The sequence below is a fragment of the Haliotis rufescens genome, unplaced genomic scaffold (genome assembly GCF_023055435.1).
Source record: "Haliotis rufescens isolate VD_foot unplaced genomic scaffold, xgHalRufe1.0.p SCAF_12, whole genome shotgun sequence".
In the NCBI taxonomy this organism is placed as follows: Eukaryota; Metazoa; Mollusca; class Gastropoda; order Lepetellida; family Haliotidae; genus Haliotis; species Haliotis rufescens.
Window position 1 is genome coordinate 22,766,292 of NW_025963802.1, and position 18,457 is coordinate 22,784,748.

Consider the following 18,457-nt stretch of genomic DNA (forward strand, 5'->3'; position numbering starts at 1 on the left):
GTATAGTCAGAAAGAAATGCGAACATTAGTGACTTGTAGAGTTCTAGATAATTTGTGTCATTAAACAATATAGCAGGTGAGTAACCACGGTTTAGGGTAGTCCTACTCAGTACCCACCCGACCCGTTCCGAGTTACCCGTCCCAGCCCTTGTACCCGTATCAGGAATAGTTTCTGTCTTCAGCACAAGAAATCACTTTAAATACTAGTCTTCATCACATCTTGCTAATATTGACCTTTGGCTGATTACCTAACAATATTAGGTCAAACGTGTGTGGCATGATCGGTTATCATATTCACACTTTAAGGTAAGATATCATGGACTGGCTGACATTAGCATGGGATAACTTTCAGAATGTCCCAAAATGCAACAGTATAAACCACAAGCACAGCCACATACTGCATATTGGTTACAGTTTATTGTCAAACATTATATTATTACAGAATGGTACAGATTTGTCAAATAGAAAAATAATGTATATAATAATCATTAAAATTCAATTATATACACATCTGAGCAATACAATCAATAATGTCATAAAATGTACACTGGTTCCTGTTGCATAATCAGTATAATACATGAGAGGTTGGATCCTACTGATGTACATTATGGAGCAAAACCCCATGGGTAATGCAACTATTTCAGAACACTGTAGTAGAATACTTAAAGACCCATTCTGGCAGAAGAAAAGACAGATCTAACATAAGATAAGATAAAGTGCCCAGTGGTAATATACCAATGTAAGATTGCACTTAATATGACAAGTCACAAAGATGTAAAATGGCAGAGCTGAACATGAGAGTATTAGCAGCACTTTGATCAGACAATATGGGTCTGTACAAGTGAGCCAGCATTCCTCCACTACAAATCACTCAAGTATTATCACAAAGAAAAGCTTGTATCTCCGACAAACTGGAATGTTAAAATAGAGAAATCAAAGAAAATAATTGACGGTTTTTTTATTCACACACAACCCAGCACAAGAAAACGTGCATAAAACATTTGAATCTATTTCTAAAATCATTTAAGCCTCCAATCTAACAGGTGAAAATTTGAAATTGATCATATATCCTTGAGTGTCCTTTCTTTCCCTGTTACTACTCATTTCTTACAATCATAACACAGCCAATACTGATCTGTAGGAGTTGAGCCATGATAATCCTCCTGTAGTGGCACATACATCCATGCAGGACACCATACCCCACACTTCCATGCACAAGTAAACTGAACATAGAAACACAAGGCATGTCGGGCTGGTTGTCAATTAAGAGGCTGCTGTTGAAACAATGGTGGTGTGAGGTTATGAGGCAACAGCGTCGTCGGAGGACCTGTGAAGGACTGCAGACAATGTTTTGAGTATTTATTCACATAAGGTATTGACAGTTTTCTTGGGAATTCAATATACTTTTACTCTCTTGGGTCCAGTCTTTTGGGTTACTAACAGATTTTGTTATAAAAGAATAGCGCATGTGCTGCCCCACGTGAATCTCATGTCACGTACCATAACAGTATTACAATGAGCATGATGTTCACATCATGTACCAGATATACATGTCTGCATTCAGTAAGAAAAGACACTAGTGTATGCAAGATGAAAATGTTGATATACTGTTAAAATTAATTGGCTTATTTTGTTTGCCTATTTTACACAAATATAAAGCTATTTGGAGCTCTGCATGTGTTACAACCTGTCAATGAATCAGTGCGCAAGGTGAAAGTCTTGTGGAACACAAGTCCAGTAGGCTACATTGCCTGACCTGCCTTGTACATAGGTCGAGAAGGCTACATGCCTGACCTGCCTTGTACATGAGTAGGCTACATGTCTGACCTGCCTTGTGGTACACAGGTCCTGGAGGCTACGTGCCTGACCTGCCTTGTGATACACAGGTCCTTTAGGCTACGTGCCTGACCTGCCTTGTACATAGGTCGAGAAGGCTACATGCCTGACCTGCCTTGTACATGAGTAGGCTACATGTCTGACCTGCCTTGTGGTACACAGGTCCTGGAGGCTACGTGCCTGACCTGCCTTGTGATACACAGGTCCTTTAGGCTACGTGCCTGACCTGCCTTGTACATAGGTCGAGTAGGCTACATGTCTGACCTGCCTTGTGATACACAGGTCAAGTAGGCTACATGTCTGACCAGCCTTGTACATAGGTCGAGTAGGCTACATGTCTGACCTGCCTTGTGGTACACAGGTCCTGTAAGCTACAAACACTGAGAACAATACATGAGGGAAACAATATTTCATAAATGTTTCTGATAAAGAAACAATAAAAATATACAGCTGTTTCCTCTTTGTGCAGTTGCTAGTGGGGTAAGAATGATCTCGCATCTACCAATGTATTGATACATTTACCCTTAAAATCACATGTCTAAAATTCTCTTCAATAATGCAGATAAATATAAAAATGCATCCAGAATGTGTCAAGGCACTGTAGCTCACCTGGGTTTGTAGTCAACAGTCTTAAATGTCCAAAAATACTGACGCATAGAAAAGCTTGAAATTCAAATATTTTCTTCACGAGGAAGAAAAGCTAAAATTAATTTATATTGGTTTGAACAAAATAAGTAAAATCTAAATATTTTTTACATTTGTATACTTATCCTGCATTACTCCTTAATGCATTCACTGCTTACCTTACGACAACTAGAAGGACAGCGCAACTGCGAAGGTCCTGGGTGAAGAAATAAAGTTGTTGTTCTGAAGTCCCAATTACTGATCTTTTGTCACTGTCTTGTGACCTTGATTACATCTAAGGTCATCTTCACATCAGTGCCTGTCGCCCACGCTCTTAGAAAAACATACTTTTGAGGTTTCTGAAGCCAAAGTGGGGAGGCAAGTCTTGCGACTGGTGGGCCTTAAACGTAGTAATGCAGAATAAGCATACAAATGTAAACAATATTCAGATTTTACTAAATTTTATACTTATCCTGCATTACTCCTTAATGCATCTGTATCGGACGGTTTGGAGGTTGGTAAACCTTCAGAATACAGAAACCTCAATAATTCACACCCTGCAATGAAACCAGTTGGTCGATAAACCATGAAGCGGAAAAGTTTTAAAAAAAATACTGTTCAAAAATCAAAAAGATTGAACATTTGAATTAAAGAGAAATTCCCTATACATACATACATACATACATACATACATACATACATACATACAGAAAATAATAGCTAATCAGCTAATTCTTTACTTGCTACGTCATAGAGCCGTCGTAGACAAACAAGATTGTCTAATATTCTTCCACTGGCGGCGACTGAGTAACTGCAGATGGAAGTAGGCTGGCTCTGTATTCATTATTTGCGTCAGGGGTTGGTAACCTGCTGGGTTACAACCAGAGCGCCAAACTTCACACGCCTTTGACATCCTCTAACGAAAACCTGTGTTGAAACTCCAGAATTATCCTTCCTTGATTTTCAAATAAAACAACTGCCGTGTTGATCCCTGGTAAGGCTAACACCCTGAGATCGTGATGGTTATTCGCTCTCGGCGGATTCTGTTTGGCGATCTGGTAGGCCTGAAGGATTACTGTGCATAACCATAGAGATATGGAGTTTGCGACTAACTTCGGTCTTGTAACTGAGACACAAAGGTCAAAGGTATTGACTGGACCATGGCTTGCATCTATTGTCCCTCCATCATAGCATCTTAAGACGCTGGTGCTGTCACAGATTTAACATATATGGAAGTGTCCGGCGGCTGAAAAACAGGAGCAGTAACGATACTCACAAAATCCTCCGGTATTGTTGATTTCGGTGGAGGGTGTACATCTGCAGTCACAGTTACGGGCGTCATATTACCTGCCAATAATAACTGCTGGGTGGTAATGACTGAACCATGTCCTTTGCTATTCCACAATTGTGACATTCCTCTCGTCTCACGACAGGATTACCGCAAAATATGATTGTGAGTAACCTGCTTTTATATTGTAGAGATTTACACAAAAATTACATTTAGAATTTGGCGAGCACATCTACGTGCATGCTGAGGAACGTGGATAAAGATCTTTGGGCGATTTTTTCCACGACAATATGTACAACACGCAAACATAAGTTATGCAATAAAACCATTGTTGAAGAAATGGTACTGGAAGAATGACGTAGAATTGAACAATAATCTATCTGCAAAAATATCAATGTAAACCAAAGCTATTTGCTTTTAGATTTTGACGAACACATATGCATCTAAGCCAAACGATGTGGATGATAATCTTCGTAAGATTTTTTTCCACGACATTTAGTACAATCGCGCAAACATAGGTATGCAAATAAATAATTGTTGATGAAGCAGGCCTGGAAGAAAGCCATAGATTTGATATTAATCTATCGGCAAACATATTTTTAACAAAATAATTTATATACACGCAACTCACTGTCACGCCAAAGCTAGTAGTAATTAAGAACACAAGAATATGTTATACATACGTTGCTAAGAATTGTAAACAATGTGACTACCTTGGCAGGCAAACGATTGAAACACAATTCAAAATGGCGAACAACAAATATGTGGTGGGAAAAAAAGACGAGTCTTTTCATGCCTAATTAATTCATATAAAACTACACAACATGGTGAAAGTAATATGAAAAGAAAAGAATACATCACCCATCGCAGATCAATTATAGGATTGTAGACGAAAACTGAAGGTCTAAATTAATCCAAAAGGAGAGCTCTTGCTGTGCTGCGACAAGCAGTGATGTGAAGATGACCTTAAGTGTCATCAAGGTCACAGGACAGAGACAAAAGGTCAGTAATTGGGACTTCAGAAAAACAACTTTATTTCTTCACCCAGGACCTTCGCAGTTGCGCTGTCCTTCTAGTTGTCGTAAGGTAAGCAGTGAATGCATTAAGGAGTAATGCAGGATAAGTATAAAATTATGATGTCATAATAAGGAGAAAAATACATGCCAAGCTTCTCAGCTCCCTCAGTCTGGCAATATCAGGGAAGAAGATGCCAATAAATATTAACTAAATGCAACAGTTTGGTCAAAATCGAAACTGTTGCAAAAAAACAGACCATATGTGTTGAATCCTACAACTATATTAACAAATTTTTACTATATTTAAGTACAAAAATGGCAGAGCAATGGCTGTGATAGGTTTTTGCATGCAGTCTGATCAATTCAAGATCAACATTGAAAACTATCACAAAGAAAACCAGAAAATATACTGGTATGACGCTCTACAACTAGACACCACAGAGGTGGTCTAACAGCATGTACACACTTCCAGCTTCATTGGTTCACTGGTTTCTAGGGAGAAGATGCGAGGAAGTGTATTTTGAAGGGAATTATGAGGATGGAAAAGTGCAAAGTTAAAAATATAGGTAAAAAATATAAACATTGTGAAAAACAAAACAACTTCTTACTTTAACATCTAGCAAAGTACATAGCATTACGCAAAATGGCCACAAGAAACCTCAGCTTTCAGTATGGTCGAAGTGAAAAGGTCAAATTAACATCCAAAAGAAATATCACAAAAATCATAATATATAGAGAGACTAACTACACAAATACAAAATTTCATTCCATTTTGAAAAATTAATAATGGTTGAATACTGTCCATAAATATGTTTTCAAAAGGGATGTCATGGCAGCCATAATGATAATTGGAATCAGGTCCTTGAACGAATCAATGTCATCATTGGGAACAAGCATGTGAAGTTTCAGCTATTTCTGACAGATGACAAACAGGCAATGACATAAGCTAACTTGACTTTCAGCCAGGCGAGCTAATAAAAATGAGATTCTCCGAGTAAACTTGGTAAAGTGACATCTTATTCTCCAGAAAGATAAACTTTGCATAGTTAAGCAAATCACCTAAAACTCTGCTATGTTTATGTTGGATACAGTAAGCACCTTGGACATGCTAAAACTGTCCATAAAGACACATACAGAAGTGTCATCAACAGGCACAAATGTAAGGGCAAGCAATAGATGGCATGACAGCAAAAGGCTGTCACAAGCAAAAGAGCTAATCTCTACTAAACTGATGAGTATTTCCAAATACTATTGAACAGCTGTTATTTGTTAATGCCAGCAAGCTAGTGACTAGAGTATTGCAAAGAATTCAAGGTAATTTCACTCCTAGATGACAACAACATAGCATACACTCTGCCCTCCATGAAAGAACATACCATCACCCACAGGAATAATACTGCAGGTCTCTTCCAGCTGCTTGTGACAAGGACTGACTAATGTATTTGTAGAGAGCATGTTGGCATGATGGATACACTATGTCTTCTGTCTGCAAGGAAGGTTACCTGCACCTTGTAATGTTACACAAGCACACAGTAAGTACAATGCTTTCAGTCTGCTTTTTATGTTGTTTTCTCAAACAGGATATAAATTTGTTTCAACATTCTACAAAATGTTCAAGTCTCTCCCAAAACACTTCATTATTATAAGCAGGTTAATTCTAGCTTTAAACTTTCAAATTCATTTGGTTACTTTTGAGCCTAACAAGCAAGATATATGTTTTCAATGCATCCAATATTTTTATCAAAGGCTCAATAGCTGTACATGTACTTGTGAAATCAATCTGCTATCATCTTCAACACAGAGAAATCAATGAACTCTAATCTGATTTTAACTTTGAATATTTCAAATTGAAACCTAAGCATATGCAGAGACACATCGTACGAAGAAGCCGATGGTGCAGCTGCAACAGGCTCTCCGGTGTAACATATTGTACATTAAAGCAGCGCCTCCTCCCTGACTTGTAGCCTGTTTACACCAGGACTCCACAATACTCCCTGGACACATGTGGCCTTTACCATCTATCACCATACAACATGCACACAGAGGAGACATCTTCCTTCCATCAAAACAGGGCAACGAGATGCCTGCTTTGTGGAAGTCTACAAAAACAATTCCAGTGATAAAATACAAACGTAGGGGAGAGAATTCACAAAAAAAACACCACCTTTCATAGGTCATCAGTTTTCTCAGGTAAACACAGTCATGCAAGTTCTGTATTTATGGAACAAAAGTATTTGTTGAGATTTTCAAGTTTCACATTAATAGCTCACTCGAATTAAGAATTAAGCCAAAAATATATAAATATTTCACTATTTGTAGAGTTGTCTCCCTTACATACGCATGGTCACATTCACTGAACAACACCTTTATGTAAAGCCCAATATATGTATGCATATACAGCTTTTGTATAAACTCTTCACATCTCTTGATATTTGTGCTTGGCGATGATTCCTTTATATTCTTCTAAACAAATACCATCAATACCAGCTGCAGTGTTGTAAACAGAACAAGTATGTACAATTCCTGAACTCGGGATTATGCCTTTGACATAGATATATACATACAAATATTAGGTCAGACAAACTAATATTAAGTCAGTCAAGAACTGTCCATATCATAGCAACAGTTAGTGGAATGTTTAATTGTTTACTCTTCTTGAACACCAATAATTTAAGGAGTATTGACTGAAACCTTTACTGTCCTACGCCTAGGACTGTAGTGAATATATCCTAACAACACAGTCGTCATAGCAACCTGTATGCCCTTCCATTTATCCATGTATAGTGAAGGATATTAGTATACTAGTAATAAAACATTCCCCCATTTTAAAATTATATACAAAGACTCAGAGCCTATATCACACATTTTCAACATACAAAATTATGCTTGACAATAAAATAATAAGAGGACTTATAACTATCAATATCTCTATTATTTGACAATTTCAAGGTGTATTGTAAGTATTATCACAAGCTTGGAAATGGTGTTTTGCCTACATTCACACAGCTTATTAAACTCTACCTTCAGCAATGCAGATCAAAATCCAAAGATTAACAGGAATTTGGGGTTAACATGTATGTCCACATTTCATTGGTAAACAAAAATTAATTCGAGATGATATCAAGCTTATGTCAGAAAGCTATCAATGTTCCCTCCGAAATAATAAAGGACGTATCTTTCAGAAATATTACCAGAGGTTCTTTTGCAAATGTTTTGTTGAGGTTCTGCCCCTGACCATGCAGCTGTGAGTATGCTGAGTTGGCAGGCAGTGGAGGCGGCCACTGTGGAATGTTGGATATGTGTATGTACATAAGGCAGTGTTACACCTCCCACACTATTATCTCTGCCGACGCCATCTTGCTAGCTGGTCCAAGATCTGGCCCTCCAACATCCGGGACAAGCAGATTGCAATTAACTGGAATGAAAATACATTGTATATATCTCAAGCCAATCATGATTTCAGTGGTACGATCAGACTTGAATTTAAACATCACATCAACATCATTCTTTGGGTTTCAAGTTTAGAGGCCGCAGCACAAGGTAAGACTTTTAAGACTGATGAATCCTTCTCACAAATGTAATACAATGTGTTGGTTTGACAATGTGGAGCATGTACCTGTGACACTGAATGTGCTGGTTTGACAATGTGGGGCATGTACCTGTTGCACTGAATTTGTTGGTTTGACAATGTGGAGCATGTTCTGTGACACTGAATGTGTTAGTTTGACAATGTGGGGCATGTTCTGTGACACTGAATGTGTTGCTTTTAAAATGTGGGGCATGTACCTGTTGCACTGAATTTGTTGGTTTGACAATGTGGAGCATGTTCCAGTGGCACTGAATGTGCTGGTTTGACAATGTGGAGCATGTACCTGTTGCACTGAACGTGTTGGTTTGACATGGTGGAGCATGTTCTGTGACACTGAATGTCTTGGTTTGACAATGTGGGGCATGTTCTGTGACAATGAATGTGTTGGTTTGACAATGTGGAGCATGTTCTGTGACACTGAATGTGTTGGTTTTACAATGTGGAGCATGTTCTGTGACACTGAATGTGTTGGTTTTACAATGTGGGGCATGTTTCTGTGACACTAAATGTGCTGCTTTTACAATGTGGGGCATGTTTCTGTGACACTGAATGTGTTGGTTTGACAATGTGGAGCATGTACCTGTGACACTGAATGTGTTGGTTTGACAATGTGGAGCATGTACCTGCGCCACTGAACGTGTTGGTTTGACAATGTGGGGCATGTTCTGTGACACTGAATGTGTTGGTTTGACAATGTGGGGCATGTACCTGTTGCACTGAATTTGTTGGTTTGACAATGTGGAGCATGTACCTGTGACACTGAATGTGTTGGTTTGACAATGTGGAGCATGTACCTGTGACACTGAATGTGTTGGTTTGACAATGTGGGGCATGTACCTGTGACACTGAATGTGTTGGTTTGACAATGTGGAGCATGTACCTGTGACACTGAATGTGTTGGTTTTACAATGTGGAGCATGTACCTGTGACACTGAATGTGTTGGTTTGACAATGTGGAGCATGTACCTGTGACACTGAATGTGTTGGTTTGACAATGTGGAGCATGTTCTGTGACACTGAATGTGTTGGTTTTACAATGTGGAGCATGTTCCTGTGGCACTGAATGTGTTGGTTTGACAATGTGGGGCATGTACCTGTGACACTGAATGTGTTGGTTTGACAATGTGGAGCATGTACCTGTGACACTGAACGTGTTGGTTTGACAATGTGGAGCATGTACCTGTTGCACTGAATGTGCTGGTTTGACAATGTGGAGCATGTACCTGTTGCACTGAATGTGCTGGTTTGACAATGTGGAGCATATATCTGTTGCACTGAATGTGTTGGTTTGACAATGTGGAGCATGTTTCTGTGACACTGAATGTGTTGGTTTTACAATGTGGAGCATGTTTCTGTGACACTGAATGTGTTGGTTTTACAATGTGGAGCATGTACCTGTGACACTGAACGTGTTGGTTTGACAATGTGGAGCATGTACCTGTGACACTGAACGTGTTGGTTTGACAATGTGGAGCATGTACCTGTTGCACTGAATGTGCTGGTTTGACAATGTGGGGCATGTTTCTGGGACACTGAATGTGTTGGTTTTACAATGTGGGGCATGTTTCTGTGACACTGAATGTGTTGGTTTGACAATGTGGAGCATGTTCCTGTGGCACTGAATGTGTTGGTTTGACAATGTGGGGCATGTACCTGTGACACTGAATGTGTTGGTTTGACAATGTGGAGCATGTACCTGTGACACTGAACGTGTTGGTTTGACAATGTGGAGCATGTACCTGTTGCACTGAATGTGTTGGTTTGACAATGTGGAGCATGTATCTGTTGCACTGAATTTGTTGGTTTGACAATGTGGAGCATGTTCCTGTGGCACTGAATGTGTTGGTTTGACAATGTGGAGCATGTTCCTGTGGCACTGAATGTGTTGGTTTGACAATGTGGAGCATGTATCTGTTGCACTGAATTTGTTGGTTTGACAATGTGGAGCATGTTCTGTGGCACTGAATGTGTTGGTTTGACAATGTGGAGCATGTTCCTGTGACAATGAACATCCTGGTTTGACAATGTGGAGCATGTTCCTGTGACACTGAACATCCTGGTTTGACAATGTGGAGCATGTTCCTGTGACACTGAACATCCTGGTTTGACAATGTGGAGCATGTTTCTGTGACACTGAATGTGTTGGTTTGACAATGTGGAGCATGTTCTGTGGCACTGAATGTGCTGGTTTGACAATATGGAGCATGTTCCTGTGACAATGAACATCCTGGTTTGACAATGTGGAGCATGTTTCTGTGACACTGAATGTGTTGGTTTGACAATGTGGAGCATGTTTCTGTGACACTGAACGTGTTGGTTTGACAATCTGGAGCATGTTCCTGTGGCACTGAAAGTCCTGGTTTGACAATGTGGAGCATGTTCTGTGGCACTGAATGTGTTGGTTTGACAATGTGGAGCATGTACCTGTGACACTGAACGTCCTGGTTTGACAATGTGGAGCATGTACCTGTGGCACTGAATGTGTTGGTTTGACAATGTGGAGCATGTTTGTGTGGCACTGAACGTGTTGGTTTGACAATGTGGAGCATGTACCTGTGACGTCTAACTTTGTTGGTTTTACAATGTGGGGCATGTTTCTGTGACACTGAATGTGTTGGTTTGACAATGTGGAGCATGTACCTGTGACACTGGATGTGTTGGTTTGACAATGTGGAGCATGTTCTGTGACACTGAATGTGTTGGTTTGACAATGAAGAACATGTTGCTCTGGCACTGAACGTCCTGGTTTGACAATGTGGAGCATGTTCCTGTGGCATTGAACGTGTTGGTTTTACAATGTGGAGCATGTTTCTGTGACACTGAATGTGCTGGTTTGACAATGTGGAGCATGTCCTGTGGCACTGAACGTCCTGGTTTGACAATGTGGAGCATGTTCCTGTGGCACTGAATGTGTTGGTTTGATAATGTGGAGCATGTTTCTGTGACACTGAAAACGTTGGTTTGACAATGTGGAGCATGTTCTGTGGCACTGAATGTGTTGGTTTGACAATGTGGAGCATGTACCTGTGACACTGAACGTGTTGGTTTGACAATGTGGAGCATGTACCTGTGACACTGAACGTGTTGGTTTGACAATGTGGAGCATGTACCTGTGACACTGAATGTGTTGGTTTGACAATGAGAAACATGTTCCTGTGGCACTGAAAACGTTGGTTTGACAATGTGGAGCATGTTCTGTGGCACTGAATGTGTTGGTTTGACAATGTGGAGCATGAACCTGTGACACTGAACGTGTTGGTTTGACAATGTGGAGCATGTACCTGTGACACTGAACGTGTTGGTTTGACAATGTGGAGCATGTACCTGTGACAGTGAATGTGTTGGTTTGATAATGTGGAGCATGTTTGTGTGACACTGAAAACGTTGGTTTGACAATGTGGAGCATGTTCTGTGGCACTGAATGTGTTGGTTTGACAATGTGGAGCATGTACCTATGACACTGAACGTGTTGGTTTGACAATGTGGAGCATGTAACTGTGACACTGAATGTGTTGGTTTGACAATGAAGAACATGTTCCTGTGACACTGAATGTGTTGGTTTGACAATGTGGAGCATGTACCTGTGACACTGAATGTGTTGGTTTGACAATGTGGAGCATGTACCTGTGGCACTGAATGTGTTGGTTTGACAATGTGGAGCATGTACCTGTGGCACTGAATGTGTTGGTTTGACAATGTGGAGCATGTACCTGTGGCACTGAATGTGTTGGTTTGATAATGTTGAGCATGTACCTGTGGCACTGAATGTGTTGGTTTGACAATGTGGAGCATGTACCTGTTGCACTGAATGTGTTGGTTTGACAATGTGGAGCATGTTCTGTGGCACTGAATGTGTTGGTTTGACAATGTGGAGCATGTTCTGTGGCACTGAACGTGTTGGTTTGACAATGTGGAGCATGTACCTGTGGCACTGAATGTGTTGGTTTGACAATGTGGAGCATGTATCTGTGGCACTGAATGAGTTGGTTTGACAATGTGGAGCATGTTCCTGTGACACTAAATGTGTTGGTTTGACAATGTGGAGCATGTACCTGTGACACTGAATGTGTTGGTTTGACAATGTGGAGCATGTACCTGTGGCACTGTGACAGCTATGATGATGCCTCCCAAGAGAGGCAGGTTGTCCTCGGCCACCTTGATCATGGCATCCACACAGCCCATGGTGTACACAGACTGACCCGCCTTCGTCGCCTACAAACAGGTACCAGGCATAATGAGCATGATGAGAATAAAACCAAACAGCCACAGAGAAAAAAATCAAGTAGAAACATCACTGAATATCATTCCATTATTCTCATGACCAAAGATAATAGCAGGGGAACTGGTGTAGTGGAGAATTTAAAGACATTTTGCTACTTCTTTGCATACTTACAGATTCACTTAGGGCATCAGCTCCACATAGTATATTTGGCACCCCATCCTGTGAAATGATTCAATAAAATAGACATCAGTATGAAATAAACCATAATTTGTAACACAATTTTCATTAATAATTATCTTTTAGTGTAGGGAGTAGGATGAGTAGGAGTAAGGGTAGGAGTAAGAGTGAGTGACTGAGTTAAAATTTAACGTAACATCGGCAATATTACAGCCATATCGTGACGAGTCAAACATTTGCATACAAAGAAATTCCAACTTGTAAAATACCTGTTGTCAAAGGACAGTACAATAACTAGAGTATCACAGATTTTAGTTAAAACTAGTTTGAGAGTATAGTCCGAGGGGACTTACAATGGGTAGGAGTAAGAGGAGGAGGAGGAGGAGGAGTAAGAGAAAGAGGAGGAGGAGGAGTAAGAGGAGGAGGAGGAGAAAGAGGAGTAAGAGGAGAAAGAGGAGGAGGAGAAAGAGGAGGAGTAAGAGGAGGAGGAGTAAGGGTAGGAGTAGGACGAGTAAGGGTAGGAAGAGTAGGAGTTAAGGTGGGAGTAGGATTAGTGAGAGTAGTAGGAGGAGTATGGATAGGAGGAGGAGTAAGGGTAGGAGGAGGTGGTGGAGTAGGGGGAAGATGAGGAGTATGGGTAGGAGTAAGGGATGGAGGAGTTAGAGGAGTAAGGGATGGAGGAGTAGGAGGAATAAGGGATGCAGGTGTATGAGAAGTAAAGGTAGGATGAGTAAGAGGAGTGAGAAATGGAGTAGGAGGAGTAAGGGGATGAGGGGTGTAAGGGGAGGAGTATGAGAAGTAAAGATGAGTGAGTGAGTATGTTTTTAGCAATATTCAAGCAATATCACGGCAGGGGACACCAGAAATGGGCTTCACAATTGTACCCATGTCTGGAATCAAACACAGGTCTTCGACGTGACGAGCAAACTCTTTAACCACAAGGCTACCCGAACGCCCCGAGAAGTAAAGGTGTGAGGAGTAAGGGTAGGAGGAGTAAGGGGAGGAGGTGTAAGGGGAGGAGGTGTAAGGGGAGGAAGAGTAAGGGGAGGAGGAGTAAGGGGAGGAGGTGTAAGGGTAGGGGGAGTAAGGGGTGGAGGTGTTAGGGGAGGAGGTGTAAGGGGAGGAGGTGTAAGGGGAGGAGTAAGAGTGTGAGGAGCAAGGGTAGGTGGATGAGTAGGAGGAGGAGGTGGGATAGGTGGAGGAGTAAGGGTAGGTGGAGGAGTAAGAGGAGGAGGTGCGATAGGTGGAGGAGTAAGGGTAGGAGTAAGAGGAGGTGGGATAGGTGGAGGAGTAAGGGTAGGTGGAGGAGTAAGAGGAGGAGGTGGGATAGGTGGAGGAGTAAGAGGAGGAGGTGGGGTAGGTGGAGGAGTAAGGGTAGGAGGAGTAAGAGGAGGAGGTGGGGTAGGTGGAGGAGTAAGGGTAGGAGGAGGAGTAAGAGGAGGTGGGATAGGTGGAGGAGTAAGGGTAGGAGTAAGAGGAGGTGGGATAGGTGGAGGAGTAAGGGTAGGAGGAGTAAGAGGAGGAGGTGGGGTAGGTGGAGGAGTAAGGGTAGGAGGAGGAGTAAGAGGAGGTGGGATAGGTGGAGGAGTAAGGGTAGGAGTAAGAGGAGGTGGGGTAGGTGGAGGAGTAAGGGTAGGAGGAGGAGTAAGAGGAGGTGGGATAGGTGGAGGAGTAAGGGTAGGAGGAGGAGAGTAAGAGGGATAGGTGGAGGAGTAAGGGTAGGAGGAGGAGAGTAAGAGGGATAGGTGGAGGAGTAAGGGTAGGAGGAGGAGAGTAAGGGTAGGAGGAGGAGGAGTAAGAGGAGGAGGTGGGATAGGTGGAGGAGTAAGGGTAGGAGGAGGAGTAAGAGGAGGAGGTTGGGTAGGTGGAGGAGTAAGGGTAGGAGGAGGAGTTGGAGTATGGGTAGGAGGAGGACTCACCGAGATGGAGTTCTGGTTGATGCAGCAGGAGTGGGGTACGAAACATCGCAGTCTACTCTTGTTAAGTTGTGTACAGTTGTAGTAAGGGTTGGTGTTCCAGTCCTTGTATCCGTCCTTGGTCACGCCACAACATCGTACCTTACAGTCACAAGCAAAATAATCAGTTTAGAGAAAGTTTTTAAAAGTTTCTACATTAAACAAAAGGAGTTAAGGACCATCCGATTCTTTCATATTACTATAGTTAATCTGGTATGAGAGATTAAATATCTATTTAAGAAAGAAATTAGTAAAATCTAAATATTTTTTACATTTGTATACTTATCCTGCATTACTTCTTAATGCATTCACTACTTACCTTACAACAACTAGAAGGACAGCGCTGCGAAGGTCCTGGGTGAAGAAATAAAGTTGTTGTTCTAAAGTCCCAATCAGTGGCCTTCCGTCGCTGTCCTGTGACCTTGATGACACCTAAGGTCATCTTCACATCATTGCCAGTCGCCCACGCTCTTAGAAAAACATACTTTTGAGGTTTCTGAAGCCAAAGTGGGGAGTAAGGGGAGGTAAATCTTGCGACGGGTGGGCCTTAAACGTAGTAATGCAGGATAAGTATACAAATGTAAAAAAATATTTAGATTTTACTAAATTTTTTACTTATCCTGCATTACTCCTTAATGCATCTGTATCAGATGGTTTGGAGGTGGGTATACCGCTGACAAACAAAATTGTCTAATATTCTTCCACTGGCAGCGACTGAGTGACTGCACATGGAAGTTGACTGGCTCTGTATAGGGCGAGTTCATTATTTGCGTCAGGGGTTGGCAACCTGCAGGGTAACAACCAGAGGGCCAAACTTCGCATGTCTTCGGCATCCTCGAGAGACCCAACCCGAAAAGACCCGAAGGTTATGACTAACGAAAATCTGTGTCGAATCTCCAGAAATATCCTTCCATGATTGTTCCAAAACCACAATTGAGCCGTGTTGAGCCCTCGTAAGGCTGACACCCTGAGATCTTGAGGGTAATTCGCTCTTGGCGAGTTCCGTTTGGCCATCTCGTAGGCCTGAAGGATTACTGCGTGTAACCATAGAAATATGGTGTTTGCGACTATGCGACTATGCGACTAACTTCGGTTGTGTACGAAGTAAATACGGGTATCAATGACCGCTTCCTCGAACCACGCCTAGTCTTGGAGCATCGAATGAAAACTCGAACTGCTCGCACCGAGCCCAGAAGAACTTCACCATGTACGATTCCCACAATAGTCGATATTGGTGGGATGGTGAAGGTCGGGTTGGCCTGGTATGGATCTTAGCAATAAAATCCAAGCATAACCCGAGATGTCCCGCTCCGTGCGTCCCATGTTCAAAACGGATTCGGGTTGAGTCGATCACATGTAGTTCGCTCACCCGTACCGCCGTTGCTAATGCCAAGAGAAACTATTGTTTCCTTGGTGAGGTCATGAAATGAGGCAAGCTCCTCACAGCGATAGCCCGTTCGCAGAGCTCTCTATACTATACTGAGAGTTTAACGAAGGTGTCACGCACTGGGGAGGAGCTTGAAAATGAGGATGTACCACGTTCAAGTCCCAATCAGGTGGCCGGAACTTGGCCTTCTGATCCTCAAGCCTGAATGAGCCAAATAGGGCCTGTAGTTCCGTGACCTTAATCACATTGTGATTTTCCGGAACGGCCAACACTAAGATAATTGCAGCCAATTACGTAGTAATGGTGCTACCTTCCAAGAGTCTTTGGGTACGCAAAAGTAGGAGGTATTCCTCTAGGAATTGTGACGCAATCGTAGGGTCTTGATTCTTTTTTTCCTTGTAAAAAGTCTAAAAAGATCCCCACTTGTCATCATATAGTCTCTGGGAGAGTAACGATGAACTAAAGCTATAGCTTTGCTGCCCGTGTCGAAATAACCCTTTGCACTTAAACGCCTTTTAAAGACGAACCATGCGTGGAGACGTTGAGTGAGGCAATTTGCTGTGAGGGTGGATGAGTAGGTTGGACCACTGTGGGAGGGGTTGTGAATCGTCTTCTGCAAGATTTTTCCGAGCTTGACGAACTACCCTCTCGCCGGTTACAAGGGTTTGACCAAAGGGGAGATGGAGATACCTTGTCTCCTTGATCCCCTGTATCACCTTGGGAAGTAAAAGTGGTGGCAGAAAAGTGTAAGTTTTTAGCCCTTCCCAAGTGATACTGAACTCGTCCACCGCCCAAACGGGGAGATATACGTCATGAGTTGGTGGTCTAGGCAAGTGATAAACAAGTCAATGTTTGGTTGCCTGAATTCCTGAAGCAGTAACTGGAATGCTTCTGTGAGAAATTTCCACTCGGTGTGAGCCACCCTGTCTGGACGTGATAAAGTATCGGCCAGTATGTTTCTACATCCGGGGATGTGCTGAATTATGAACTTTAGTCACAGCCGATCCACTAGATGGAAAAAATCTGAATAGAAGTAGAGAGTGGGAGTGTGTTGTTCCCCGATTGCACAGGCACCACACCGCAGTGCTGTTGTCTTTGGATATTGCGAGTTGGGCTAACTGTAGTTGATAACATGCTAGTTAAGTCCTGTGCCGAGGTGATTAACCCTAGCAACACTTGCCATTGGCGAAGTGTGTGTGGTTGGTGTAGAGTAGATGACAACAGAAGTAGAAACTTGTGCCATCTGTCCCTCGGTACAGATAGGATATCCTGGTCTGTCTTGAACAGGCCTCCTATGAACTGAAGTCAATAGGAAGGAGAATACTCCCGACTTCGCCTCGTTGATTATCTATCCCAGTTATTGACATGTGTTGATGATACAGTAGATTGTCCTCCATCTACGACTCGAACCAAGTGTTCTTCAAGTGTAGATACAGTTATTAGCTTCATTACTCCTGTAAATAGCCATAAGTGTCACTGACATGTCAAATGGGAAATACTACCATTGGTAGTGAACCCCAATGAACTGGACCTGAAGAGTCTACGGTTGGGATGGATAGTCGAAACTGATCAAGAATCAAATGTTCGTTGAACACAGAGAGATTGTGGATCATTCTCATCTTGTCTGGGTCCTTCTTGAGTACCAGGTAGATGTGAGGATAAAACCCCAGTGTAAAGACTGGTTTGTGAACCAACTCTACAGCTCTTCTTACCAACAGTATGTCTATGTTGGATTTTCCATATCAAACTGTGGTCAACGGTGGGGTTATCTCTACCCTTATACGGACACCATGATATAGTACGATAAGTACGAAATCGTCCTTGAGACTTGTCTCTGCCTGAGTCTTTATTGGAAACACTAAAAAGTCTTGGGTGTAACGGTAATCTCCGTCAGAACAGTCTCAAGGTGAATTTTCCTGTGGTAAAACTGACGCTGTAGGAAAATCACCATAGTTTGGAAGTGATCTAATCAGATAGGGTTATCCTCTAATAGATTCTGATCCACTGCAAACATTGACGATATTGGTGGCTTAAATGATGGAGCAAATGTGAGTTTGGAGAAGTCTTCCTCCAATGACCTCGTGGTGTCCCTCTTATTTACCCTGTTACCAGGGGAGGGCGTTACTGACAGGAGATGGTCTGCTTCCCAATCGGGTACATGTGCTAAGCTGATCATGTGCCGGTTACGTAACCGAGTACACTGTAAGCCTTTGGGCTAACGTCATTGTAGAGACCTTGATTGGTACGCAGGATGCTGCGCTCAGCGCAGGTCTAGATATGTTGGAACAGCGCTAAGCTGATCGTGCGTCGCTTGCGTAATAGGAGCGCTTGGGTAGCAGTCAGACACTGCGCTCGGCGCAGGT

At 42.2% G+C, this 18,457-nt stretch overlaps 1 protein-coding gene across 1 annotated transcript in view; it reads right to left on the reverse strand.

Moving 5' to 3' along the window:
* Positions 1-395: 395 nt before the first annotated feature.
* The window catches only part of LOC124143239 (tetraspanin-33-like), a 40,540-nt gene continuing 22,478 nt past the window's right edge, over positions 396-18,457 (reverse strand). The window contains exons 4-7 of the mRNA XM_046512128.2: positions 14,672-14,809; positions 12,747-12,794; positions 12,449-12,565; positions 396-8,179 (exon numbers count right to left, since the gene is read on the reverse strand). Coding sequence (XP_046368084.1) covers positions 8,102-8,179; positions 12,449-12,565; positions 12,747-12,794; positions 14,672-14,809 — 381 coding nt within the window. The 3' untranslated portion in view covers positions 396-8,101. The remainder of the gene's footprint in view (positions 8,180-12,448; positions 12,566-12,746; positions 12,795-14,671; positions 14,810-18,457) is intronic.